Source organism: Ixodes scapularis, unplaced genomic scaffold (genome assembly GCF_016920785.2).
Source record: "Ixodes scapularis isolate PalLabHiFi unplaced genomic scaffold, ASM1692078v2 PGA_scaffold12__126_contigs__length_90152505, whole genome shotgun sequence".
NCBI classification, from domain to species: Eukaryota; Metazoa; Arthropoda; class Arachnida; order Ixodida; family Ixodidae; genus Ixodes; species Ixodes scapularis.
The window spans coordinates 45,087,785-45,115,411 of record NW_024609838.1 but is presented as its reverse complement, the minus strand read 5'-3'; the positions used below and the strand labels follow the sequence as shown (position 1 = coordinate 45,115,411).

Below are 27,627 nucleotides of genomic sequence, written 5' to 3'. Positions count from 1 at the left end.
ACCCAATTATTATAATCGGCTCCAGGTCACGTGGCCGCTTGTTCTGGCTGCGAGTTGAGGGGGTGAACTCTGTTCGGTTTTCTTTATTTTTTTCTGCGACTTCGATTGCGTGTGGTGAAAAACGAACGGGTATTTTACAGGTCATTAACGTCAAGGATCCGTTCTAAGCGGTATTTGCGCAAACTACAAAAATCGTTGCATCGCCCCATTAAATATTTTCATTTTTTTTTTCTGCGTGTGATTTTAGATGAATTTATATGACGCTCTCGGCAGTAGGCGTGTGCTCCCCCCCCCCCTTAACCCCTTCTTTCCTCAAAAAAAGAAAAACAATATTTGTTTTTTGCACCGCAAAAACAAAAATAAACTAAGTATCGCCGCACGCTCACTCTCTGTCTAAATGTAGCACTAGCGGGCCGAACTAGACACCTGATTTTCAGAACTAAGCGTTGTCTCGTTCAAATATTGGATTTGATTTTCTGGGAATTTCCATTGGGGAAATGCGGCAAGGTTAAAGCCTGTTTTTTTTTTTTTTTTTTTTTTTTTTGAGAAAAAAAAAAGGGGGGGGGGGGGAGGAATCTCCACCATTCAGCTCTGTGCATTTGAAAACTCAGTCGTTCGCCATTTCCCTATTCAAAATAAAAACAAAAAACTGCTTCCGAAGCAGGAACTTCGGCGTCTACTTCGGACTCTTAGGACTACATTCGGGCGGAGACTGAGTGTCCGGCGAGGTAGCTTACTTTTCCGGTGAAATAACGTCGTAATATATATACAGATATATATATATATATATATATATATATATATATATATATATATATATATATATATATATATATATATATATATAGCCTTCCTGACGAAGGCCGGACTCCGGCCGAAACGTCGAAGATAAAATCGTCCGTTGTTGCTGTTTTTCACTAAGGGTTTTTTTCTTCTCAGTTTTATACCCACGCCTTCGGCCTCCCGCCACCATGCCCGTTATATATATATATATATATATATATTTTTTTTTTTTTTTTTTTTTTGGGGGGGGACGTCTTGTGCATCTTGTTTTTTAGGTTGACACCTTTGTTTTCGCACGATATTGCGAACGTCTAAAAGTTCGAGATGTCAAGCCCGGCCGTGCTTTGACGACAAGCGCGTAGCGCGAGATTCCCGACCGGTCGTGCCCTGATGGAGCCCGTGGTCGTCGGTCGTGGCCACTTAATCGTGTGTCATCGTGAGGTGTTAAGCTTCGAAGTTGACCGCCGTGATTTTTCAACCCCCGAGTGTTTTGCCTACGGTTGTTTTCCCTATTTCTCGGCTACCATGAAGGCAGCTAGACTATGTTTCTCATGCTGAGTTCGCAGGTTTTTCTCTTCAAGGTTGCTTTTCCCCTTTCCTCCAACTCATGTTTACCAACCGAAGCGCCCTTAGCGGCCCCCGACCGGTGTCGCGCATGCGCGATGGGGTGTGGGCAAGAAAGGCGACGCCTCGGATCAACGGGGCACTGGAATGGGATGTCGGCGTCGGTGTGAGACTCGGTTCTCTTTATCGCGTTTGAATCATTTATACTACATCTTCCTGTCCACCCCTTACTGCTTTAGTGGCCTGAGCGAAATTGCCCAGCCTCGTTACACCGCAAACCTCCGCGTAAACAATGTGACGTGCGGCAAATCATATCTAGTTTGTGTGATTTGAGACTTTCATGTGCTAATACTTCGATGCCACATGGGAAAATAGAACGTTATGTAATACCGCTCAAAATATAAGTAGTAAATTTTAGAAGTGAACGGAGTACATAAAAGTGGAAGCGAGAGTGGGAGAAAGAGAAAGAAAAACTTTATTTACAACGCCCGTGTCCGCGCAGTGAACTGTGAACAGGAATGCAAGGAAACTTGTTTGTATCCCATAATTATTTCTGATTATGTTTATTATTATTTCCTATATGTTGTCGAAGATGATGTTGCATTGGTAACGTCGTCATTGAAGCCTCGTTCGTTGTCCAGCTGCCGAGCGAGGATCCGCCACTGCTTGGAGTGGAGCAGGAACGCGTCGACGCACTCGTGACGCCAGGCCCCGCGCAGCTCGCGTTCCAATGGATCAATAAAATTTCTCTCCAGGCTCGTGCCCAGCTCGTACTGCGAAGAGACACGAGAGAAATGTATGCCTGTTGTCCTTGTTGCTCGGGGTTTTCACCGTAGGAACCCCCAGCAGAACGACTCTCGCTATGGACGACCATAAGTGTGTTAAGTTTATGAACTATCATAGTAATTTACAGTCTATAGGCAAGCGTATGCGTCTTGCAGTGTACGAACGACCATGTGTGTCTCATGGTCTATGGACGACCACGTGTGTCTGAAGGTCTATGCACGACACCGAGTGTCTTATAATTAATGGACAAGCTTGAGCGTATTGCATTCTACGAACGGCAATAAGTGTCGTATGGTCGTCCATAATACTACGTTTTGATTGTATTTTGATGGTTGTCAATCCCGCGATGCCTCCCTGCTCGAGGTGTTGCACCTACCCGAGAGCCCGGACACACGAGCATTAACTGATCCAGACTAATGTCCTTTTCTCGCGGGAAAGTTTATAGAGCGTTTTATAGTAGGGAACACCAGCACGGTGGGTCACCAAACCAGCTTCGGATGTAGTAATGAGCATGCGCAGAAGGTCCGCACTTGGGCAGTGCGACGCCCCAAGCTGATTGGGGGACCTAAAGCGGTGGTGCTAAACTCATTTCCAGTTAACGTCCTTTCGATTACAAATTAGATTTCTCTCGAAGACCGTGCCACACGGACAGTTTTATCGACATTAAACGTCATAATGGTGATTATGCTCATTCGCTATTTTTGTAACGTATTCGAAAAAGGAAAACCTAATTTTCACGTTGAAAGAGTCTTAAATTACATTTGAAAATAAAGGGACGCTGATGTGGGATGGAAATTGCTCCTTCTATTGGGAAGGAGATCGAACTGTCGCGCCCCCAGTGGCTGAATTAAGAACTACACCACTGAGGACAACAACAACACCACAAACTATTTATTTGTGTTTTGACGCAGAGCTCGACATTGGCTCGACGCACGTAGCCGAACTTCGCGCCAACGTTCGGCTGGGGCTCTTGTTCAATCAGTGAAGCCGAACGCGGACGCAGCAAAACATTGGGCACGAGTCTTGATTAATCCTTGCCCCGCGATCAATCGAGAAAGATGAAGTAAAGAATCCACTGCACGTGCCTTGTGTCGATAAGCGCAGAACTAAGCAGAACTACGCGGAAAACAAGCTGCAGGTAGCGCCCCTTATAGCTCGATCTCCTCGCTCATACTCCGTTCTACCCTAAGCAATCAGCCGCCTGCCTCTCATCACGTGATTCCGCTCCCTGCGCTTGGGTGTGCGATTACGTGGGCAAAGATAGGCGTGCGATTGGTCCAACGAACATCGTATTTCCACCGCGCTGCTGGGTTTGGGGTGAACGGAGCATATTAGAGCCGTCTTCGCCTGATTCCATGGCTTAAAATCCGATGTAAAGTGGCATCTGCGGCATCGTCTGTGGTACCAAATCTGAATGAAAGCCCGGCATGTACCAGCAGAGTGCCTTTTTCTTATCACTCTCAGTAGTTGTTATTGTTTTTTTTATTATATGATGCAACACATTGTAATGGGAGAAAAACTAATGTGTATGTATTAACGCATGTAGATATCAACCTTGTTTGTGCACTTTTCAGTAAATACAATTTCGTATTCCTGGGCGGATCGATAGCCGATTGTGGTACCGCATATCTGCTCAGAGCACTGAACGCCAATGCTCCCACTGCAAAATATAGGATTCCTGGATTTAATCCTCGGAATTAGGGTGGAAATGCCCGTTTCCATCTGAATGAGCATGCATCGTACCACCGTGTGCGGTCTGCTCTCACTACAGCGTGAGGCACGATAGCAACCCCAGACCAGCAGTCGCATTGCAGTGGCTCCATGTTTCATATGCAGTGGAGACACTCGGATGCCCGCTTCCGCTGACTAACGTTCCGCTCATAATGGATACACGCAACATAATTGATTTATATTTTATATTTGACTTTTAAAGGCGTTTCAGTCGTGCCAAAATCAGCTATGATTGAGTTCCCACGAACTCATTATGGAAGCGAGTCTGGTGTACTCAGCAGCGGACGTCCTGAAATGTGACCGTGTGACAGTTCGCGAATGGTATACGGCCCTGATATCACTTGCTATTTATAATATTTATTTTAACGCAACATGTGTTTTTGTATTCATTTACATCATAAACTGTCATGCCATGGACTGTAGCGCTCTACCGCCACTCGTAGGTTAAAGCAATATGAAGTTCATAGGGACCAGTATTAAACACGAATTTAAGAATAATCCACTCTGGTGGTAAATTTGAGACCAGTGACTTTCAACCAGATAATATACCGGCTGAGCTGAGCAGGGCAGGAGTGTAGTGAAAGCCAAAAGTTTGCTTATAAGGTTTATTATTTAAACCAGTTGAATTACGGTTGAGAAAGACCGGGGATAAGTAATATGTCGAGTAACTGAATGCTGAAGAACCGCTTCGCTTCTTATATAACGACTTCTTCCCTCGTGATTCCTTTTCGGCGTAATTATTGAGTAACGCCGCAAGCGATAATAATATCTTCAGGACACGCCATGCCCTCCCTTCCTTAGGATGTCTCCAACTACGTCATGCACATGAGGTGTGTTGCGCTCGCTTCGCACAGGTAATCTCCGACCACATTCACGCGCACAGAACATGCTCGATCCACACACTCCAGCCGTATCACAGCTCAACACATTGCGTGTCGTGTTTGTTTTGTATGCTTCTCTATCTGTATGTTAGTCTGTTTGAAGACAGCATGGCTCGCGTACCTTCCGCATGACCCGGTGGATGGCAGAGAAGGCGGGTGCCCTCTCCGGGGCGATGAAGCACTTTCGGTTCGCGTGCAACATGGCGGGCGTTTCTCCCGAGCACGACCCGTGGAACCTGCAGTTGTCCTGGCGGTAGCCCCACCTGCACGTCAACAGGAGCATCTTGTCCGGGTGGGCGCTGAAGAGGATGTTCAGCAAGTCCTGGTCGGCCCAGGGGATCCGGCCAGCGTACTCCTCCATCAAAGGCGCCATGCGCGACACCCAGTCGAAGCTCCGCATGCGCGTGAGGTTCATGGGCATCACGCCGGCGTTCACTCCTGGGGCAAGTAAAAGAATCCCAGTTGCTGGTCGCGTCTTGCATCGGCACGCTCTGCAGAGCACCGGCAACACGTCACCACACTAACCATGCAGGGATTCGTGTGACGTCGCAACGTGACGTGATATTATGGTGTCACGCTACGCCGCGGAGTGACTTGACGTAATAGAATCACGTCATGGTGCTACGTGATGTCACGTGACAGCTTGATGTTTAGCGGAGAGATCGCCCTGCTATATTCAGTGGAAATTATTTTCCGCTATTTGCACCGCAGCCCAGAGAACATGAAGCGAAACCTCGCGCATGCAGAATCCATGCATCCTTGGTCCAATATACCGATCTCACCAGTTACTTTTATTATGCCACCGCTGCTGGTATGAATAATGGGAACTGCCTCTATTAGCGGCGAAATGTTCTCGTGGCGCCCTTCTATGCTTCCCCCTTGTGACGTCATTACCATGCAAACAACAAGTTTGATGGTGTTTGTAAATAGCATGGTGGAAGCTTGAAATCATTGCGCTCTCAAAGGAACACTGCCGACACCGTCAAAATTAAAGTTCTTTCATTCCTCTTATTTCCGTCGATGATAAACCCCTTTCCGACGTCATAGTCAGCGTTCTGCCAATCGTGGAAGGCCGACCACAGCGACGCTTGCGGTCGCGCACGGGGCTAATACACGCGCGAATGCCTCTCTGGAGCTCTGCGCCAAGACGGCACGATCAATCTCGTTCACTGGCGCGTGTCCCCTTTGAACTACAGTTAAGGCGCGTCACACATGCGTAGAACGCTCCGAGATATCGGTCTATGCGCAACTTTCACCGATGGTGGTACCGCGGTGTGAGAATCGCGCTTCCTAGCTCCTGGATGATCGGCTTTTAAACGAGGGTGCTTGCTGAAGCCGGGGTCACACCGCTCATACATTGTACAAAAGACAGTCTGCAAACAGGAGTCACCGCAATATCCGTGGTTCCAATTTCGAGTGCCGAAGTCTCACCTTGAACGAATCGCCATGGGGCATTCGAAGCACGGATCTTGCGGTGAATGCCGTTTCGATTTCTCTGCGGACTGTCTTTTGTATGATGTATCACCAGTGTGACCCCGGCTTTGACACTTCCTGGCGTTGAAGTATCAAATACGGTTCTTATATCTCTCGTATTTCACAAAATTAAATTACCTACGTGACACAGACCCAACCTCGTTCTGCTGTTCAACGACGACTTAAGGAACGTAGGATCTGCCGCGTCCCGAGCAAATTCTTTGTTGATTGGGTTTTCAGTAAAACGTTCAGCCTTTCGACTCTGGTGAAGAAGGAAGAGCAGCGGAGCTGTAGCTTCTGTTCTCGGCGGTGGCTTTCTAGGTGAGCGATCTGCTCTTTTTTTCGCAAGGGAATCTGAAGTGCTCGACGGGGTGAAACTTTAGGCGATGGCGTCCTCACGGCGGTTAGGGAACAGCCATACCCGCTACTGCATACATCGCCGCTCGTTCCGTTCCCGCTCTTCTTGCTCCGAAGAAATGTCGCCGCCATCTATGAGCGACGGCAGCAACCAGTTGTCTGGTTTCCGAGGCTGGAAAGGTTACCGCGATCTACGAGCGACGTCGGCAAGCAGACAGCCGGCAAACACAACGGATGGATGGATGGATGAATACGGCTGAGCCCTTTGGATCGGGCGGTAGCTTACGCCACCTAGCCATTTTGTTTTACCATTTAAGCTTAGAATATTTAAATGTGAAATCTATATTCACTCCGCAGTGCAAAGAAAGTGAGGCTATGAAACCCCCTTGCCATCAGTGATTAAGAAAATACCTAGTTTTCTCTCGATTTCTGCCACCATTCACTTAATCTTTGCTTGGTAATCTCTACAGTCTTGAAATCCACTCTCCCTTCGCTGTCTCTAAAACCCAATGACTTTATTAAATCTATGTTGTCTTCGGTAGGCATAGGGTGAAGCCCTTTACAGTAGAGTATCAAGTGCTCAGACGTCTCGTCCTCCTCTCCACAAGCAGTGCACACTGTATCAATTTCCTGGTACTTCACTCTGTATGTTCTGGTTCGCAGAACACCCGTTCTTGCCTCAAACAGCAATGAGCTTCCCCTAGAATTGTCATAAATGCTTTCTTTGGCAATAACTCTTTTGTTTAATCTATAGCTTTCCAGAGCAGTCTTTGTCTGCATTCCCTCTAGCCACCGATCTCTTTCTGTGGCCTTAACTTTCTTCTTAACTGAGACTTGCTCTTCCGTATCTTCGCTATAGCCCAAAAACCTTCCTCTTAATTTCCTAGTGCGCTGTCTCCACTTTGTGTCTACACTCCTCATGTATAAATAGCTGAAAACCTTTCGTGCCCATTGCTCCCCATCCATTAGCCTCAACCTATCCTCAAATTCTACCTTGCTCACCGCTTCCCTGCTCTCAAATGATGCCCATCCCATGTCTCCTTGTACTCCCTGGTTTGGCGTTTTGCAATGCGCCCCCAAAGCCAGTCTACCTACTCCGCGCTGTTTTATTTCTAGTTTCGCATGCACTTCGGATTTCATGCATAGCACTGCGTTTCCAAAAGTCAAGCCAGGCACCATGACCCCTTTCCAAATCTCTCTCACCACCTCATACCTGTTGTAATTCCAAAGTGCTCTATTTTTCATTACAGCTGCATTTCTGTTGCCCTTACCTATTATATACTTTTCATGGTCTCTGAGATATTCTGCACCATCACATATCCATACTCCTAGATACTTGTATTTACTAGCTCTCTCAACTGTAATATTCTGTATCTTCAGCCTCTCAACTTCATCCTCGTTAAAAATCATGACTGCCGATTTTTCGCTACTGAATTCTAAACCTAATTCCTCTCCTTCCCTACCACAGATGCTCATTAATTCCTGCAACTCTGTCCTGTTGTTAGCCATTAGTACAATATCATCCGCATACATCAATCCCGGTAAGGATTGCTGAATTTTTTGGCCTAGCTTACTGTAAGAAAGGTTGAACCCAAGCCCACTCTTCTCTAGTCTATCCTCCAATCCTCTCAGATACAACATAAACAGCAAAGGCGATAACGGGCACCCCTGCCTAAGGCCTCGTCTTATCTCTATTTTCCCTGTCGCCATTCCTTCCCATGTTATAATCACCTTGTTATCTTTGTAAATGTTCCTTAATAATGCTGTTAGTCCTTCATCTAGGTTTAAGTTCTCCATTATGTCCCACAGGTTTCTTTGGTTCACATTGTCATAGGCACCCTTGATATCCAGAAATGCCAGCCAGAGCTGTCTGTTTTCTTTTTGCGCTATTTCTATACACTGTGTTAGAGAAAATAAGTTGTCCTCCAACCTTCTTTGTTTTCGAAACCCGTTCTGTAACTCGCCCAGTATGCCCTCGCAATCTACCCATTCCTCCAGTCTGTTCTTTATAATCTGCATTACCAACCTGTAAATAACCGGTGTCACGGTTATAGGACGATAATTCCTAATATCAGACTTATCTCCCTTTCCTTTATATATCATACTCATCCTACTAAGCCTCCATTCATCTGGAATATTTCCTTTTGTTATCATGGTACTCACTACCTCCCTTAGTTTTGCCTTAGATTTAGGACCCAAATTCTTCACCAGCTTGATAGGGATACCATCTGTGCCTGTCGACGTGCCACTAGGGACTCTTCGTTGCGCCTTTTCCCATTCTCTTTGTCCAAAATCCGCGATGTCACAAACTGGACTGCTACTTCCTTCGGTTCTCCTATCTTCCACATGTACCCGTTCCCGAAATTTCTCCTCCATCACTGCTCCTATATATTGTATCGCATCATCTCCCTCTAATTGATCTCCCTGATGCGAGAGTATAAACCTCTGTCTAGCTTGCGTTGTTTCACAACACTCTGGACAGCTACCGCCATCTATGAGCGACGACGGCAACCAGAGTGTTGTGTCGACCACGAGTGTCGACATTCGTTTGGTACCGGACACGATCCTGGGGAAACTAGCCTTTAACAGCTCCGCTGTAAAAAAATGTTGGGTCATATGAGACACTATTTATTTATTTTTCATTGGTTCAAACCAATTTATACCGTTTGGTGGTGTAGGTTGAGAGACAAATGTTATTCTTGTTCATTTTAGCTCTGGCTGAGAAAATTTAAAAGGAGTAAATGTCCTACGGCGATCATCCAGATGACAGCCATCTGATAGCAACTATGGCGCCCCCTATAGGCCATGAAAGTTACAAATTCCCACCCCTGCCCGTTTCAATCTTCATGAGCATCGTTTCGCGATGCTGTCGTGTACCACTACTGTGTGATGCATGTTCAAGAACCGAGGCTAGCAGCCGTACCGCATTAGATAAATGTCTTATTTACAGTGTAATCCTCCGCCGCCCTAACACAGAGGGAGACCAACCTTACGGTGTCTAAACGGGAACGTCTAATTTGCTTTGTTCTGCCGGCTCTTCGACATTTAAGCCTCTTCAAATCGGCTATAACTGTATACTTTTCTCTGAAAAGTGAAAAAAAAAGATACAATACATTAGACAAAGCTGTTGTTTTTGTTTTCCTTTTAAAGAAAGCATAAGTTAGTATACCGCGTGACACTGTTAGCGCGGACAAGCGATGCATGAATGTATGCAGCAAACAACCTTCGTAAATGCTTGAGCGGTGTTCCCAGACAATTAATTTATTATGTCTGCCGCAGACACCGTTTATTTCCCGCGTTATATAGGCTGTGTGACTTTGGCTGTCCTCAACAAAACCATTACAGTGGTCGAAAGCACTCATCTGATGCACCAACCTAAATGGTAAATTTTAATGCATGCTAATACCCTTTCTGTGCAAGATAAGAAAAAGCGGCCACAGCATGGCCGTGCTGACATTAGGGACCTTTAGCAAACCGTTGCCGTGCTCCGCTTACCGCACCACCGGGGCCTTTGAAGCATGTTTTTTTGCGCGCGCCCCGCGGTCACGGTACGACCCGGGCGCGCTTGAAGGCATGCTTCAAAGGCTCCGCTAGTGCGATACACGGAGCACGGCAACCGTTTGCTAAAGGTTCCTATTGTCCCGCAGTGTATGTACATACGTACCGAAAGGTGCAGGGTAAGGGTGCTTGCCATGCTGTTGGTACCAGTTGGTACGCACGTCCTCAGTCTCGTAAGTTAGGGCGGTTAGATGACTGTCGTTCATCTTCTCGAAGACGCTCCAGAGTTCCTCGACAGGGCTCAAAAAGAGGGTGTCAGCGTCCACGTACAAGACCGCATCCTCGTTTGGTAGCATCTCCTGCAAGTAACGCCACGCTGAAATCGACATGAAATATCACAATGCACATGTCCTTTTTTTTCTTTCTGGGGGGGGGGGGGGGAGAGTATGATAGTGTTTTATGGATTATAGAGGTACCACCTAGAAGACAAGGGCGGCGTCTCTCCTCCCAACACCGTCACTAGTGGATCCAGGTAGCGCCCCCTGGTTTGCGCGACAATAGCACATAGTGACGCCAAGGTAGACGCGTCTCTCGTCGAGCTTCGGCGTGTTTGCCGCTTGGGGGCGTGTCAAGGATCCACCAACGATGACGTCATGCGCCAGTCTCATCTACTACGCGGTATCCCTTGCAGTCGGCAAAAGATGGAAAAGATGAGAGCTATTGACGCGGTATACTAAGCAATGGGGCCTGGAGCGCGGCTTCGACTGGTGTGCTCACCGTCCTATTCCTCCCCTCCGCATCAGAGAGGTCCCAAATGGACGGCCGCGAGTTAGGTCACGAGAGCCGGCGTCTAGTGCCTGTCGGACGAAGCGATCCTTTAGGTTGGCGGTATAAATGCTGGCGAAAAAAAGGCGAGCGGACTCAAGGACCGCTATCATCGCTGCACCCCATTGAGTGCTTGATTTTGGTTTCATTCAAAAGTCTGGCTGCGGAACGGCCTGCAGTGGAAGAATCGTCTATGTCTATAATGTCATCAGACGGAAATCGACAGTACACTTCCGATGATGCGGTCTAAAGCCACCTAATTAAACATATTCATTGACCGCGGTTACCATGCGTCAATTCATGGTTGCCAAAATGAAAAAAAAAAAAAGAATCGTCAGCGTCTGTAGATATAAAATAATGTTTATTCGCGCTATGATTACGAACGTCCGGAGTATTCTCAACACTAAAATTCATCAAAGCGTGAAAATTTCAAACACTCCTTAAACCACTTTTTGAGACAGTCTAGTTATGGCCATAACTGAATCTATGGACACTTAGCATAAAAAAAGGAAAGACGTTTACAATTCCCTGTAATAATGAATTAGAGCGCAGCTCTTGAGGAGGAGGAGGGGAGGGTACGGAAAGGATGGTATGCTTCTCCTCCTCCTGCGTACCCTCTCCTCCTGCCCTCTTTCTCCCCTCCTCCTTCCCCTCCTCCTCCTCTATCCTCCTCCTTCATCCTCTCATTCTCCTCCCCTCGTCCTCCCCTCCTACTCCTTCCCTCCCTCCCTCCTCCCTTGTGACCCCAGTGACCGTCGTGACGTCACTCGTGAAGGTCGTGACCTTCACGTGGCCTTTACTCGTGAAGGTCGTGACCTCCGTCGTAACCTTCACAAGTGACCTTCATGACGTCATTCGCGACGTCACTCGTGGCCCCCATGACGCCAATCGTGAACCTCGTGACGTCACGTGGGACGTCTATGTGGGAAACGTCCCAGAATGCAACGCGCGGTTACGCCGACGGCGACGCCGCTCAAGCCGGAAGCGGGCTCCCAGGAGCTGAGGTCTAAGAAAACAAAAAACATTGCATTCATACGTGGCTGGTTTTCCTTTTAAAATTTGTATCAATGTTCGATCACCGCGGAACTATCACAAACATAGAAGTTTGGGCTAGTTGGTATTTCATGATTAAACATTAGAACAGCGCAAGGACACGGACAAGAACAAGAACGTAGACGAACAAGGCGCTGACTTACAAATAAAGTTTATTCGTGCTAACATCAAGTATAAATACTGTAACGTCATGACAAACAAACAAAGATAAAATACATATCTTGGACGCCGCGTGCTTCCTAATCACCGTTATGCGCTGTCACCGTGTGTCTAAAGAGGAACATTCCTTATCGGATAAAGATAGTGAAGAAGTGCTGACACAGTTTTCCCCCGATTTTCCAACTTCCCGTGCCTCAATAATTTCTCGAGTGAGTCTGTCTTTACTTTTCCTAATCACTTCACACTTGCCGAAGACGGGAGTGCAGCAGTAGTCATGGCAATGCAGGCCAAGGTGACCTGACACAGCTCTAAAAGCGTTATACTTATGTTCTCGCAAGCGATCATTGAGGCAACGCCCCGTTTGCCCGACGTATCTCCTGCCGCACGAGAGAGGAATCGAGTACACAGCTCCCTCCAAACAAAGTTCACGAATCGGTCATGGTGCTTTTTAGTGCAACCCTGCTTTTCTTTAGAACAGAAGTTCACTTTTCTGCACACTTTTCTGTCCTTGCGTTTTTTTTTAATTTTTAATCACAAACACCAGAGGGTACCGTCGGACAAGGAGAGGCCCTTCTCCATAAAGCACCTGGATTAAGGCGTTTTTTTTACAAGTACCGCCAACCATTGTTGTGGAAACGCGAGAGACATGTGCCATGAGCGGGTGCTCCGCCGCCTATCGACCCCCTTCCCAGGGACGATCCTTTAATGCTCCGCCGCCATTTGCTTCCAAGGGCTGTTCGATACACGGGTCTCGTGCACTGTCGCATTTGACTCTACTTGCAAGACGAACACAGGCAAATCGAGGGGCTTTACTTGATGATGATGATGATAATGATGATCCTGTGACTGTTCTCTCTTTAACGGGCGGGTTCGAATATTCGTGCCCTAGTTAAAATAAAAAATAAAAACAACCTAAAGAGAAAAAAATAACATCACCCCTTGTTTTCAAATATTCTCACGAATAACAGATTATGAGGCGGCGAATAACAGGGCAAAATAAAGTTTAATGGGAGTACCTTGTGCAAAACGAAATAGAAGGTTAATGTCGCAGGTGTCAATATCGGCGAAACAGCAGGATCGAGCACTGGCATGAGACTGCCTCAGGCTCGTCACGCGGAGCCCCATTTGTACATGCGTGGGCTTCTGGAACAATCGGTGTAGAATATTCGGCGCGTAGAACATTCGGATCTCGAACAAGCTACAGGGTTCTTGAGTTTACGAGAACGCGACATTTACAGAAATAACAAAAATGTGCATATCTTGTGCCACCATTCGTCAAGTCTAGCCTTCGGCCTGGGCATACACTGCAGACACGAGTGAGTGTCCTGCCTAGCTGTTTCTGATGGGGCTGAGCTGGCCATGTTTGAGTTTCTACCTCACATTCCGCCTACTCCGCATGTGGACGCATTGCACGCGTGTCTGACTTCAACAGGAAGCCGAGTGCCTCCGCTAGCCTCCTCCTGGCATGGGACTGGTGATGTCTCGCCGGAGGTGGCACGATGGCACTCGCAGAATAGCACCAGCTGCTGTACTGTCTCGGCTCCCTTTCCGCATATAACTTTGCGGTTCTAGCGTAGATATAACTTTGCCGTCAGCGATTTGGGTGTTCCTGCGTCTGCAGGGCCTCCTCTCGAACTTCGAACAGCAAACGACTGTCCAAGCTGTTCTCATATATTCGTCATAAATGCCAACTAGAGGGCTTCTTTTTCACGCACTCTCTTCGCACTTCCCCCTCCCACTTCTCTCCCGTGAGTGCATTCACAGGTTCCGCTAAAAAGCCGAATTTCTTCTCAAATAGTTACAGCCGCCTCTAGCATCGTGTTTGCACTCCCGTCTTGCGTGTGTAGATTAATAACCTTCTGACCCATCGACACCAGCCCATGTGCCGTAGTCGTCTGCCGTAGCCTTCCTTAGTGACCCCCTCCCTTGCCTCAAAGCTCGACCGTCCCAGAAACCCTGGACGGCCTCGTTGATCACATTGCCATGGCAGGCCAGGGCTTGTCGCACTACTTCTCGTTGTCTACTTTCCGGGATGTCGCGAACTCCACAAGGAATGCAAATAACTGCATTGGGAAACGTCAGCTGCGACAGCATCACTGTCTTCCGCACCTTCCGTGCCTCGAGGAACCTGTTGCAGCTCCAAAGACCGCGTTCGCGAAGGATATTGTCCCCTCGGAGAGCTGACTGGCGGAGGTGTGCGTGGTGCTCTTGAAGTATTCCAGAGTGTAGGCCATAGGTATCCCTAAGTATTTCTGGGAGTTCTGAATCGGCACAACCTCGCTACCAAACTAGGAACTATCATGCTGTCTCTTCAGGTCCAGCGAACTGTACCATTGCTGATTGCTTTGCATTAAAACTTAAATGTAGCTTTGTAGCCTCCTCAGTACACACGTCCAGTAGCCGCTGCATATCTTCTGTCGTCTCAGCCATTAGCACAATGTCGTCGGCGTGAGACCTGGCGGCAGCCATTCCACCTCTTGGCCACTTTCTATGTGGTTCAGAGAGAAGCCCGCTGTCGACTGTATTAGCTTTTCATCTGTCCGGGCTACGTAGAGCAAGGATAAATGTAATGAGAGTGGGAATCCCTGTCGGAAGCCATTTGTCACTGCCAGCTCTTCTAACTCCACCTCTGCAAGGTCCTCACCATGTTGCCCGAATAGAGAGATCGGATGATGGAAACATCCTGATGTGACAGCCATAGCTGTTCTAAGCAATGTGCGAGCACTGAGTGTGGTACACTATCATACGTTTTGGCGACGTCCAGAAAGTTGCACTTCTGCCGTCGGTTTTAGTTTCGGGCGACCCTGGGCAATCACATTGTGTGATTGTGACAAGGTTATCTCAAGTCGAGCTTTCCCGTCGAAAGCCTTCCTGCAGCTCGGAAAGGACGCTACTGTCCTCCGCCTATGCTACCATCCGCCCCTTGAGAATATATGCAAATATTCTGATACTGCACTTGTGACAGTGAGAGGCCGATAGCTGCGTTGATGATTTCTGTCGCTTCCTTTCATCGGGATCAGCATCACTTGGCCGAGTCTCCAGACTTCGGGTATAGGTTTTTCCACCCAGGGGATGTCGTTCAGGATGGACGCTAGTTGCTCTCTGGCATTCCTTCCCAAAGCCTTGAGGACAGCGGCCGGAATATGAATCCGCCACTGGGAAATGTTTGTCTTTAGAAGAGTCATTGCGCGCAGCTACGCTTACTTTGCCAATTTCCAACGAGTTGGGGTCACATGGAAACTCAGTAGCCTCTTGATCTTCGGCATTGATCGTGTGCGCGGGGGAGAAGATATCTTTCAAATATGCCGTTAGGTGCGAGCCCAGGTCGTCCACTTCCATCCAGCCCTGTGCACTAATCCAGGATAGATGGAGTCTGCCCTCGGCCCTCCAGTGTGCCCATGTAGTTTCGAAACTTTCTCTCTGCATATTTTCAGCTGCAGCAAATGTCTTCGACTGTACTCTAATGCCGTTAGCATTTTGTTCTGGGTCGGATGCCTGGTGTATCGTGTCCGTGCTTGGTACGGTTCCCTTTTGGTTGTGGTTGTCTGCTCATGGTCTCCGTGGAAAGAGTGGCGATGCTCCCTATTAGCGGCTTGTCTGGCATGGATGGCTGCTTTGACTTCCGCGTCCAACCAACGCTTTCTTCTTCTCCTGCCGCTGGTGCGTACTTTGGAATGTCACTTCACATTAAGGAGCAGTCACACTCTAAGAGAAAATGGAGGAGCAACGGCGCGTCTTCCTCCCTTCTACCGACGCGCCCCCAAGCGGACACGAGAAGAAGGGAGGAACGAGACGTTTTTCTCCTTCTCTAGGCAGACAGGAGAAAGCTTTCGCCCTCCCGACTCATGTTCTTTCGGTTTCGTTTTTCGAGCACGTCGCGTAGTTATTTAATAAATGTTGCTGAGTTGACTGAGCTTCAGCGGCAGCGAAGGCCGCCTGTAGTTCCGCCTTCCATTCCAAACGTGCAGAACATTTGGGCTGCATTGACGTTTTTACCACTAATTTTATCAAACGAGCAAACGAAGCCGCTAGAAACAGCTAAGTTCCGGAGCAGTGCCAGCAGCGCTACGTACACTGGGTAAGATGGCCGTTTCCGGATTGCGGGACCCACGCGGAACTGCAGTAGCGGAACCACGCGGAGCTGTGTCGACGTTTTCGACGTTATGGAAATCGCAGGAACTGCGTCCAAGACAAGCAGGTTTTGCTGCCGGCTGCCCGGGTGCCTTTCGAGCTGAGTTCGGTTCTGTTTTCCCATGCCGACAGCCAACCGGCAATCAACGCGGTTCTTTATTTCTGCGTATCAGCAACATAGGAGCAACATCGTGATGGCAGTGTTGTGCATTGTGAACAGAAGACTCGAAGCATCGCCGATGTGACGGTGTGTTCGCGTATCAGTGGTGTAACAACGAGATGAGTGGACGTAAACTGCCGGGCGTTGATGCCGCTGGTCGGGCCGTGATCGGAGAGGGTGGGGTGTCGGATGTTGACATTCCCCTTTGCATAAGAGAGTTTAAGACCGTTTGAGGGATTAGGTGCAGTCGATCGACGTGCGGATAGTCATGTTGGAACGCTGGTCTGAACAGTAAGCTCCTATCGTACAGTGGCCAATATGACTGTAGGTTGTCTCCTCCCCGAGAGCGATTGCGCTCTGGGGAAAGAAATGAACCGTACGAAATTATGAAGGAAAGTACGTATATTTGCAATGTGTAATTTTAGCACTAAAAACGATATTATACGGTTCCCGGAGGAACTGTCCGCCAAGTGGCGCGCTGGGATGAGCGCTAGAAGTTTTTGAGCTCGACACGGCGCAGCTCCGTACACTTAACATCTGCCGCAAGTCGCGGCTTTGACTGCATTCAAGTTGATCGAAAAGTGATTTCGCTCCCCGTGAAGCGTCACTTCCACCCGAGTGAATATCCGCTTTAGAGAGATGAATTCAAGACGGCAACTGCAGCCATGCGCGAACAGCACAAATAGAAAAACAAACACTACAATCGAAATACTGGCTACTATGTGCCGTGCGGGGAAACGAACTCATGGCTTGGAACCGAAATGGAGCCGATTGATTTGTTGGCTTCCAAATAATTACGGCTTGATCGAGCATTTTCTTTTTTTAAAAGATTTATCCCCTGAGCCATTCAAAATACTCTCGGAGGTATGACATTATGGAAATAAATCAACATGCCGGGAATATATTTTATTGCTTATTCAGTCACCGAGAAATTCCGTACGTTCAAAACGACCAGTAAGAAAGACGGAAACGCAGAGCTCGGGTGTAGTGATCGGGTTAGTGGGCCGTTGTATTGATGTTTGTATATGCCATGTATGGTGTATGCGCTCAGTGTGTGTTCAGCTGATGTTTGTAGTATGCGTAATGTGTCTACATGTGTGTATAATAGAGGAGCCCGATGCGCAATCGTGGCGTGAGGAAATCAAATTATTTTTTGTAGAATGTGAATTGGGCGGTACCCAGCGCTACCTAGCCTAGCTACTTGCAATTACTCTGCTTGCTACCATCTGGTGGAAAGCGATTTTACCTTCTTTCACACTACGCCATAAACAGCGGCTTCGAGTTTGTTCTTTGAGAGCGGCTTTTGGTTTCGCGAATTGTTTTGCCCTTCCTTCCTCCGTGAAGTGCGGTTGACGAAGGAATTGTGACTCAAGAAATAGCAAAGGTAAGACGTAAAGTGCGCGAAGTAACAGGGTATCGGTTGCCTCCGTTTAACGTCGCAGTACTGACGACGAGAATACTGAATAACTGCTTTTGAAACGCAAGTTTCTCTACCTGCGGCGGGAATCTCGCTTCGGAAATAAACACAGTTCGAGGAAAGCTCGTGTTACGCTTTTATTTACTGCTCCTCTCGTCCCGTACAAGAGATGTAGCCTCCTCGTTAAGCTTGATTGAGCTCGGTTTGCTCGATAAGGGGCCGCCATAATTAGATGCAGGCGACGAAGAAACTTTGCTCCCCTGCTTCAGGGACGAAAGTTTCTCCCTTTCTAGAGGGGCATGGGTTACAAGACCGTTCCTCCCCTTAGGGAGGACTATCGATACCCTTTTTTCTAGGAGTGCATGTAACGTGTGTAACCTGTAGCGACTCCCCTTTTATCACTTTTTTCAAATAGTTCCACCACTTTTACCATCTGTGATCTGTGTGTGTGTAACGTGTGTGTTTTACCATCTGTGAGATGGCAATGCGTAAAACCTGCTGAACTCACTCTCGTACTTTTTCAAGTTGCCCTGGTGAACATCAACTGAAACTGGTTGTGGTCGCTGCTTATGTTATGTTTACTACCCTCGTGTATGCCCGTGCTTTCAGCTCGTGCATATAGATTTCATACTTTAAGCTCCTTCTTTTAATCTAGCACCTTCATCACTGCGATTGCAAAAGCGGAGCAGGACAGAACGGAGAAAGTAGCGTCAGTTGGGAGCAACAATCAGGATGGCCTCCCTCATACCTCCAAGTATTTGCTAAGCCTACTTCTTCACGGGCTTCAATCTCCGTTTCTGTGAGCCCCTACTGGTATGGCAGTTCCGATCTGCGCCACCATAAGATGTCCGCGCAAAATATTATTTTAAATTCACCCGCTTACCCCTTTTGAAGTGCCCGCAATTTAAATTATTTCGGGACCGCACTGCAACCGAGAGACACGTTCAATTTTTCTCTTGAGACTACAGCGCCATCCATTCGTCCGATAGCGCCCTCTGGTGTCTGTCATAGTGCTGAGGTAATTGATCTTTCATACCGATTTTAATAGAAAAGTCGGCCACGCATGAATGCAATATTTCATTTTCTACGGTGCTTAAAGCCCATGAGTTAGGGCCATAAATAGACCATCGAAACAGAGAGATTCTGTAAATAACAGTGAGAGCGCAGGCGAGCTCAACGTTACTGAAACAAGGTCAGTTTCGCAGCTCCCTATTCTCTCCTGAACAGGCGAGTGGCCCAGGTGGACGCCACCGAGCCCACGTCGCAGGCAGAGCTGTGAAACTGAGCTTGCTCCAGTAACGTTGGGCGAGCTGGTATAGCATTACCTTTAAATTTCCCGAGACTAGGGCGAAAAAACTAAGAAGCATCAAAACGTGGAAGAGAAGGGCGTTCCTAATCACTTTGCCTTTTTCTTCCACGTTTTGATGCTTCTTAGTTTTGTCGCCCGTCTCGGGTAATTTAAAGAAATGAGTATCTGTGTCGTCTTTTTTTTTTAATTTTATCTCGGCTGAGGGTTTAAATTTTTATGTTTCCTAACCAGCTCGTCTGCGTACTTTCGCATCTTGTTTTAATGCCCCTATAAAGGCGCCGTCACACTGATTACACATCCCACAAAAACACAAAGTTTGCTGCAGACAATAAGTTATCTTCAAAAACGCCACAAGCAAGTTCAAACCATATTTGCTTCGATGATGTCTGAAGACAGTCCCCTACAAGAAAGAAACATACCGCAGACAGTACATGCAGTCTATCTTTTGTAAGATGTTTTTTTCAGTGGAACCACGGCGCTGGCCGACCTACGTTCACGCCGGGGCGACTCTAAAGTCATGAGGGTGGCCCCGGTATGTTAACCTGCTAAACAAGAGGTTGAAATAAACCTATTTATCCCTGCGAGAGCCCCCGTTGAAGCACCAATCTCTAGCGCCCGTGAGGACCTACCTAGACCTAGCGAAGAGTTGGAACAGGCCAGCCGCGTTCCAATCCTTTCTAGCGGCCTGACTCCCACTCCAAAGCGCAACATGACCCTCCCAGCTCACAGATCATTTAAAAAAGCATAGAACATTGAGGAGGCACTAGAACAAGATGATTGGTACAGTCTACGTCTTCTTCCCTCTCCTATTGTAGTTATGTGTTTACCTGTGCACGAACTCTGACACGTCGGGAGACCCCAAAAAAACGTGCCCCAGCATTCTGCCCATATTGGAAGCCGACCGAAAATGTTTTATAAATTTAAGGCAGGTCACATATTCGAAAAAGCAAGCAAAATATTGGGTCGTGACGGGTTGTCGTGAATGGAGATTGAGTAATCTAAACCATAATAGTTCGTAATGGGATCCCCAGATGCTTTGCGCTGCACAACGCCGCTAGGAGCGCTCTGATTCTACAAGACGTCTATTGTCACAATGCGGCAGTCGGATGCATCGATTAGCATGCCGGTGGCACCCTATGCGGCATTTGGAACTTTCCTCTTCCCCTAAACTAGGCCAGCTCATATTGCAGCCGAATGTACATCGCACTGGTAATCACCACCCTTCGTGTAAAAAAAATAATAAAGCGGCGATTATGATAATCACTTAGGTTAGATGGCCTCTAAGGACAGTTGACGTGCAAAAAAGAAATGTATGCCCATGGGAGTTACTTTTCTTAGCCCGTTTTTGCCGGTAGAGGGCATCGGAACCTCATCACGAGAACGTACTGGGACACAAAGTATGCACCGACCGGAAGGAAGAGTCTCTGCGTAGAGCAGGGCACGAACAGTTTCTTCCACGTTTCGAAGTCCTTCTTGGGGAACATGACCAAGCGCAGATCGTAGGTGATCCGGTTCAAGGCACTCGCTGGCCACTGCATGATCTGGACGATCAGATTAACGCAAAATTACTCTGCGTAAAAACCATTTTCATAGCAAACGAGTCCGTGCTCTAGTCTTTGAGGTATTAGGGAACTTTCGGTACACAAAAAGAATGAACAGAGTCCACCTTAACACCGCTGCTTGAAATGTCGATGAAACGTTTAACCACCGATTTTCCAGGTGAACGCTAAAAGAACAAAGAGGCTCGAGGGCTGCTGAAATTTTTTAAATATTGTAAACTAACTAGTCTCCTCTAAGCCGTTAAATTGTACAGCCGAAGGCCCTCGTTAAATCTCCAACTTTGTTGTCCGTGTCGCTTTTTTACTTTCTAGCACTAGTGGCATAAGCATGCTCGACAGGTTTGCAGAGAAGGAGCGACCGGAAGTCGCTTAGCACTCAAGCGGTGGTTTGTGTTTGCAAACAGTAAAATGGTCCACATGCAGGCCACAGTGTAAGACGAGGGTTGAATCGGAACAAGGTCACAAAACCCGAAATTCCAATTGGGCTTTGCGCATATCCCAGCGAGGTGCTGTCGGGTTCAAGCTCCCAGAGTCGTGTATTAGGATAGTTTGGCCTTTCATTGGGTGTGAAGAGGCGAGCATCTCGTGGCCAACTACAGGCCGCAAAGCACACCTTAGTGGCCGTCGTGCGCTCTAAAAATGCGACTCGACTATTCTAAGCCGTTTTAGCGTCGCTACAGTAACATGGTGTAACTCTTGGTGACTGAAAACTTGGCGCGTGTGAGGTTTTCGTCACGTCCATATTCAACAGTACAATAAACGAACGTGAGCTTCAAACCAGAGAAAACTGCGCAGTTGCAATAATTTCTACTGCGAGATTGAACGCTTCTATTTCACGCATTAAATGTCGCTTTGAATATTGCGACGTCGAGGTCTGCTGATTGGTCGACGCTGTGTCGCACTTTTAGTTTACGCTCTAACCGCGGAGTGAATATTCGGCGCTGGCGGCGGCCTTTGCTCCGCCCATTGGCGAAACTCTCCCAATAAACGGCTCTGGGGGCTCGTTGCGCAGGCGCGGTCGCGCGCCGGCTTTGAAAACGTGTGCGCGAATGAGGACAGTTCCTCGAAGTCTTGCCGTGCTGCGTCATCTCACGGCATTTATCATAAGTGGAAACGAACTTTTGATACACTTGCTCCGTGGCGAGGCGGAGCCGTTCAAATGCCTGACCCGTCTTTTACAGTGCTGCAGACTGTCCACAACAGAGAAGTAAACAAAGGAGGTCAAACACATGACCTATTCTGGTCTTGTGTTGAAATGACATTATTGCAGCATTAGTGAGTGTCAACCTGCGAGGGACGTTCTTTTCTAATCCGTGAAATTTAAACGACGCAAAAAAATAAAATCCAGCATTGAGAGGAAAACGTACGAAATCAGCTAGATATGGGAACTGAAATTGGGCCACCGGCCTCAGTCTGGTTCATAAACAGCCAGAATAGGGTTCACACACTCCACTTGTAGGTTTGTTTGCTTTTTGTTGCAGGGAACATTCTGACCACACGCAAAAGATGCGACTATAATAATCCGGTGTTTGATTTACAACTCTTGGTCAATAATGATGAAGTTTATGAGTTTTTATTCAATGGAAGCTGAACCGTCTTTTTGAAAAAAAAAACAAGTTAGAGGTAAATCATAAAGTATTTTTATCCTGTGATTCTGAATATTAGGCTCGTTTTTTTCCGAAAGATGCAACTAAACGGGAGAATGCAAAAAAAAAAAAAAAAAATCTGACCAGTCGTTACGTTTTACCCAGATCTTTCGGCCCCCAAGCGCGTGTCTTCTATTTTCGGCAGCGCGTGCAATTGCAAGCTTGCCAAGTATTCGCCTCGATATTCGATTGGCGCGACTGTGGTGAACAGCAGAACCACTCTTTGTTTTTCTATTACTTGGTGAAAACTCTAATGATACGGCATAGCATCCGCTATATACTCACAAAGCCTGGCAGTTCGATGACGGAGCCGTAAAGTGCCCGGTCGCAGATTTGGAGCGTGAGGACCAGGTAGCAAAGAGCATCTCTAGGGGAACCTGGACGCCAGCGCACAGCTTTTGCAGCGGCGAGGACCGGAAACATGGTTTTTAAACCCGACGAGAAAAGAAACGGTATCGTGAGCAAAGCGAGGAGCACCAGCGGACATTCCATCGCTCGAGAGCACTGTGTTTCGGCGTCTCGCCGCAGCGAGGCGCCCGTCACGTCGCTCTCCTAGAGTGCCTTCATACACACGCGCGCTCAGACATGTAGGCACCCTACGCTCTCCTAGGGTCCCTACATGTCTGTCTGTCTCAGGGTGAAGACATCTATTGTTGCCCTGAATGTGCCAGCGCGTGACGCTCTGGCGCTCTCGGTGCGTGACTTGAGCGGTAAAATGGCGTCTATGCATTAGCCAAAGCTAAGCGCTCGAGCTGAGTAACACCGGATGGCGCGCACTTCAAAATGCATAAAGAAACGATTGGGCGAAAAGATATCTGAGCTGTCACTACTGAACCAAGAGCGCGCGTGTATATGAAGGCACTCTAGGCTCTCCTCTCCTCCGTTGTCTGCCGCTCCAGGCTTTGTAAGTATAGACGAGGCTATGGCTGGGGACGCGGGGCCGAAGATATTGTTAGGTGCCAATGCAGCGCACGCGCTCTACAATCAACTGCTAAGAGCTCGTGCTCTGTACCCTGGCCCGTGCTCTGTGCCGTTCGTGTGGATGCTTTGTCACCACCAGAATTTTGGATAGAGGGAATCGTTACGTGCCTTATAGGGAGTATTCACTGGTGGCCATAGTTGTGTGCGCGACTGCTGAGTGCGTGCTGGTGGCGAGCTTTTACGGTTCTCTTGCAACGTGCATTCCGCACCCTCAAAAGTGTCGGTCTTAGCAGCCAATTAGTGTGGGCTCGTTCTGAGCATGCGCTCTGGACAGCACGCAGGAATATGGCGTCCAGTGAATACTTCTTATCGACAATCATGAACACAAAGTTGCATGCATGGCGCCCCATTGGTAACCCAAGCGTGCACGCTTGTTCAGTGTGCGTGTAAACATAACCTCGACAACCTTGCAATTGTAAGCACTTTTTCGCAGGAGCAGATACATGCTGGAGGTCAGGCGACCTTCCGTATCGTCTATTATCAAGAGCACGCTTCCCTTCAATTGAATCTGGGTATCGAGGCAAATATTCATCCACACTGACCCCAGTCGTCACTTATTTTTCTTACCTTTTGTTTGAAAATAGCAAGAGTGCGCGTGCATAACTTCGATAGATGCTGAAGATGCGGAACAGCGTATATTATAAAAACTCCGAATGTGACGTCACGCTCCGAAAAATGGGGGCCTCAGCGGTATACTTTTAAAACGATTTTCTGCAGCCTCCCTGCATCAAATTGAAAACTAATCTGGATACTCGTGATCCTGGAGGTCAAGTGAAGACGATTTAAGCGCTTTTCCTCGAATAAAGAACCGCTTCAGTTCTCGTTCAGATGCATTGACTGCACCTTTCACATTCAAAAAGATGCTGAAATTTCAGATTATAGCTCGAGTGATACACAAGAGTCGTTTTTTCGCCAAACGTCTACTACGTATAATTTCGGCCTGGTTGCTGGCTTTTCTCGTAACTAGCCTGGATTAGTTTTCCGGTGATTTGTAGCGACTAAGCCGTAGGGTACGTTTTATTTTATTTTTTAACCGCAGCATTGCTAGTACATTATACAAGAAGACACTGTGTTCGTTACAGACATATCAATTGCACGATCTCGCAGCCTATAGGGAGTATTCACAAGCGGCCATAGCTGTATGCCCAAATGCTGAACTCGTGCTGATGGCGAGCTTCCACAGTTCTTTTGCAACGTGCATTCCGCACCATCAAGAGTGCCGGTCTTAGCAGCCTATTGATGTGAGCTTGTTCTGAGCATGCGCTATAAACAGCACCCACAAATATGGCGTCCAGTGAATACTCCCCATAGGAGGTATTCACTGGACGCCATATTTGAGGGTGATGTTTAGAGCGCATGCTCAGAACGAGCTCCCATTAATAGCCTGTTAAGACCGGCAACCTTGATGGTGCTAAATGCACGCTCCAAAAGGACTGCGGAAGCTCGCCGTCAGCACGCGCTCAGCAGCAGCGCACACGGATATGGCCGCCAGTGAATACTCCCTATAGACCGATCTCACCAGCCACAGAGCCGTATATGTAGAGAGTTTGACCATTCGTTGGGAGGCATAGGAGACAAATGAGGGGGCGCCATTAGGCCGAAAGCGGGCTGGGCGTGTTCCAGGGCGTCTTCAGAAATTCGAATGTGACCAACCAGATGCCCTAAATAATACCCTGGCGGTGGTCGCGAGAAACAAACCTGATAACTGCAGTGGAATAACTCTCGATGGCTGAAAATATGGTTCACGTGATATTTCAATCACGTTCATCCGATATGATTGTGGAAGAGTGCGACTAGCGGAACGATCGACATAATCCGTACGCCAAGTGTCGAGGGCCGGGAATCTGGTGTCCGAGCGGTTGCACTCTGTCCGCGCAAAACAGAGTTGAGTGGCGCATTCGTTTCTTACATCTTTCTGCATGATCATGATCAAAACAACACGTGCACCCTATTTTCAACCACGAAGAGTTACTACACCTCACTCTTACGCGGCTATTAGCACCATTTAGTAAAACATATAAAATAGCGCAACAGAAAGACGAGGACAAGAAGTATACAGGACCTTGTCTTTCAGTTGCGCTATTTTATATGTTTTACTAAGATGAACCAACTAGCCTAACAACGTACCTTAATAATACCATATACGAACATACACCTTTGATCAGAACTGTTTCTCGCTACCACCGCAAGGGGATTCTTTTCGGCTTCTGGTTGGTCAAGAGAGCATGCCATGCCCTCTTTCCGAGTCTGCCGCATGCCCTGGCTCTGCCCGCGCCTCCCATTGACCAAACTCTTTACATATACAGTACAACCGCGCAGTACAACCGCTAGCCTGGGGTCTTTAACGTGCACCACGCAGTAGTGATACACGACCGCACGCCGGTACGATGCTCATCCAGATCGAAACGGGCAGGGGTGGGGATTGAGCCCAGGATCCCTGGGTTCTGCAGCGCGAGCTTTCGCTCCACGTGCTCCGAGCTGGTGTGCGCTAGCCCACTCGGCCACCGATCCCCCTTAAGCCCAGTTCGCCACGCAGTTCATCGCACAGCCACCTTACCACGTATTTCGAGAGGCGATAGTGTTGTTGAAAATCAACGTCGTCTATGTCAAACACAGTGGCGTGGCTTAAGTACCTACACCGACGGCGAAACACGCACAAAAACGCTGCCATTTTGGACGCTTCTCCCTCATCTCGCGCCCAACTCGCCCAAACTCGCCTAGGTCGGAGCCGGCAAGCTTTTCCTATCCGCGGCGGCTTTTGTCACGTCAGAATGACGTCACAGCATCTTGCCGCGAGTTCCGAATATGCCACTGTCCGACCGCCTCAAACCCTCCGTTCTGACGTCACGATCTAGGGAGTGACGGCGCGTGTCGTCATGCACGGCGATAACCAATCGCGGCGAGCGGCGAGTTCGGTGGAGAACTCGCCTTGATCTCTCCGAGCCGAGCTTAGCCCCCCTGTACTCTTTCTGCACGCCCAACATCCCAGCTGACGGTCTGCGCGGGGAGAGCACGACGCGGCACGAACTGTCTCATGCGCTCGCGCCCGCCTCTTATGAACTACCACAGCCGCCTACATCCTGAAACTAGAGTTATGGCGGCGTCAAGCAGACGTAGAATCGAGAGCGAGGTCTGTTTATTATCTGCGGAGACGCCTCAAGCGCGTTCGAAACATGTATGTTTTGAACATGCTTTGAAAACATTTTTAGGCAGTTTTTTCAACATCGTTATACAAGACAGGAACACTACTCAGACAGTGTCTGCGGACTGTTTCCCTTGTGATGTTTCAGCAGTGGACCGCGGGTTTACGGTGCACAAAACTACGCCGGGCGACGCTGTAGTTACCCTGTCTTGAAGGCGCTTGATGTTCTCAACATCGGCGTACAGAATAAATCTGAGTGGAACCCTCGAAAATGCGACGGCTGACTTGAGATTGGCCATGGTGATTTCCAAGCCGTCCGCACACGTCACCACCACCATCGTCAGAGGTACCCTGCGTTGGTATTAAAGTATGTGTGTGTATTAATAGAGTAGATCCACCAAACTGATAAGGATTTCCCAATTTCCGTAGACGCTGATTTAAACTGTTTTGTTTACTGGCGGTTGCACCTACCTTTCCTGTGTTACCTGAGGTAGCATGGTCGGGCTCTCGTCGTGAGAGCACCTGCAGCCGGTACCAGGCACCCCGTTGGACCACAGACTTGCGAGTAGAACCAGACACCCGACGAGGAAGAGCGCGGCCAAGGAGCATCGAAGCCAGAATGGTGCGCCGGGCATGTTTCTCTAAGTTACGCAGGACACTCAAAACCTCACTTGCTGTTTAACCTCAGCGTGGTTTCCCAACTTGTCACCTAACCTAACTGAAATAAAGCGTTGCACGCCACCGAGACGCCAGGATCCAGCTTTTGTCTTGCGGAGAAACTGGAGAAAAGAAGAAGAAAAAAACATATCCGGACGATTTCGAGGTAATATTCGAAACGGGGACATTTTATTTTTACTTTTATGACACGTATTGTAGAGCGATATTTCTTTAACAAAATAAATTGTTGCCGAAATTGCCGCAGAGGTTTAGTTCACATAGGTCGCATTTTGCACCGTCTTGTATTGCGTCAGTGTTTATTTATGAAACTGCTCAGAAACTGCTGTGGAAATTCCATTAATAAGTTTCGCCGGCGCTGCTGTGCCAATCATCTTATGATGGTACAAACTGAGCGAGAGGAGGAGATAAGAGTGCGCGAGTGACCTCAGAGCGCAGAGTTCTGGTTTGAATGATTACGAAGACGGAAAGCTAGCTGTCTTTATCTCTACTTACTA

General features: G+C 48.0%; 1 protein-coding gene across 1 annotated transcript; it reads right to left on the bottom strand.

The window, feature by feature from the left end:
- Positions 1-1,914: 1,914 nt before the first annotated feature.
- Positions 1,915-27,104, bottom strand: LOC115328494 (glucoside xylosyltransferase 1-like). Its single transcript, XM_040217892.3, has 6 exons — positions 26,927-27,104; positions 26,659-26,806; positions 20,537-20,668; positions 10,240-10,432; positions 4,867-5,183; positions 1,915-2,120 (listed from the first exon to the last, which is right to left on the bottom strand). Exons 1-6 carry the CDS (start codon positions 27,088-27,090, stop codon positions 1,917-1,919), a joined length of 1,158 nt encoding a protein of 385 aa, XP_040073826.1. The 5' UTR covers positions 27,091-27,104; the 3' UTR covers positions 1,915-1,916.
- Positions 27,105-27,627: the final 523 nt, after the last annotated feature.

Coding starts and splice junctions, on each gene's coding strand:
- LOC115328494 (XM_040217892.3), bottom strand. CDS start 27,090: ATGCCCGGCGCACCATTCTGGCTTCGATGCTCCTTGGCCGCGCTCTTC. Junction 20,669..26,658: donor TCAAGCGCCTTCAAGACAGG/GTAACTACAGCG, acceptor CTGATCGTCCAG/ATCATGCAGTGGCCAGCGAG. Junction 2,121..4,866: donor TCCACCGGGTCATGCGGAAG/GTACGCGAGCCA, acceptor GTCTCTTCGCAG/TACGAGCTGGGCACGAGCCT.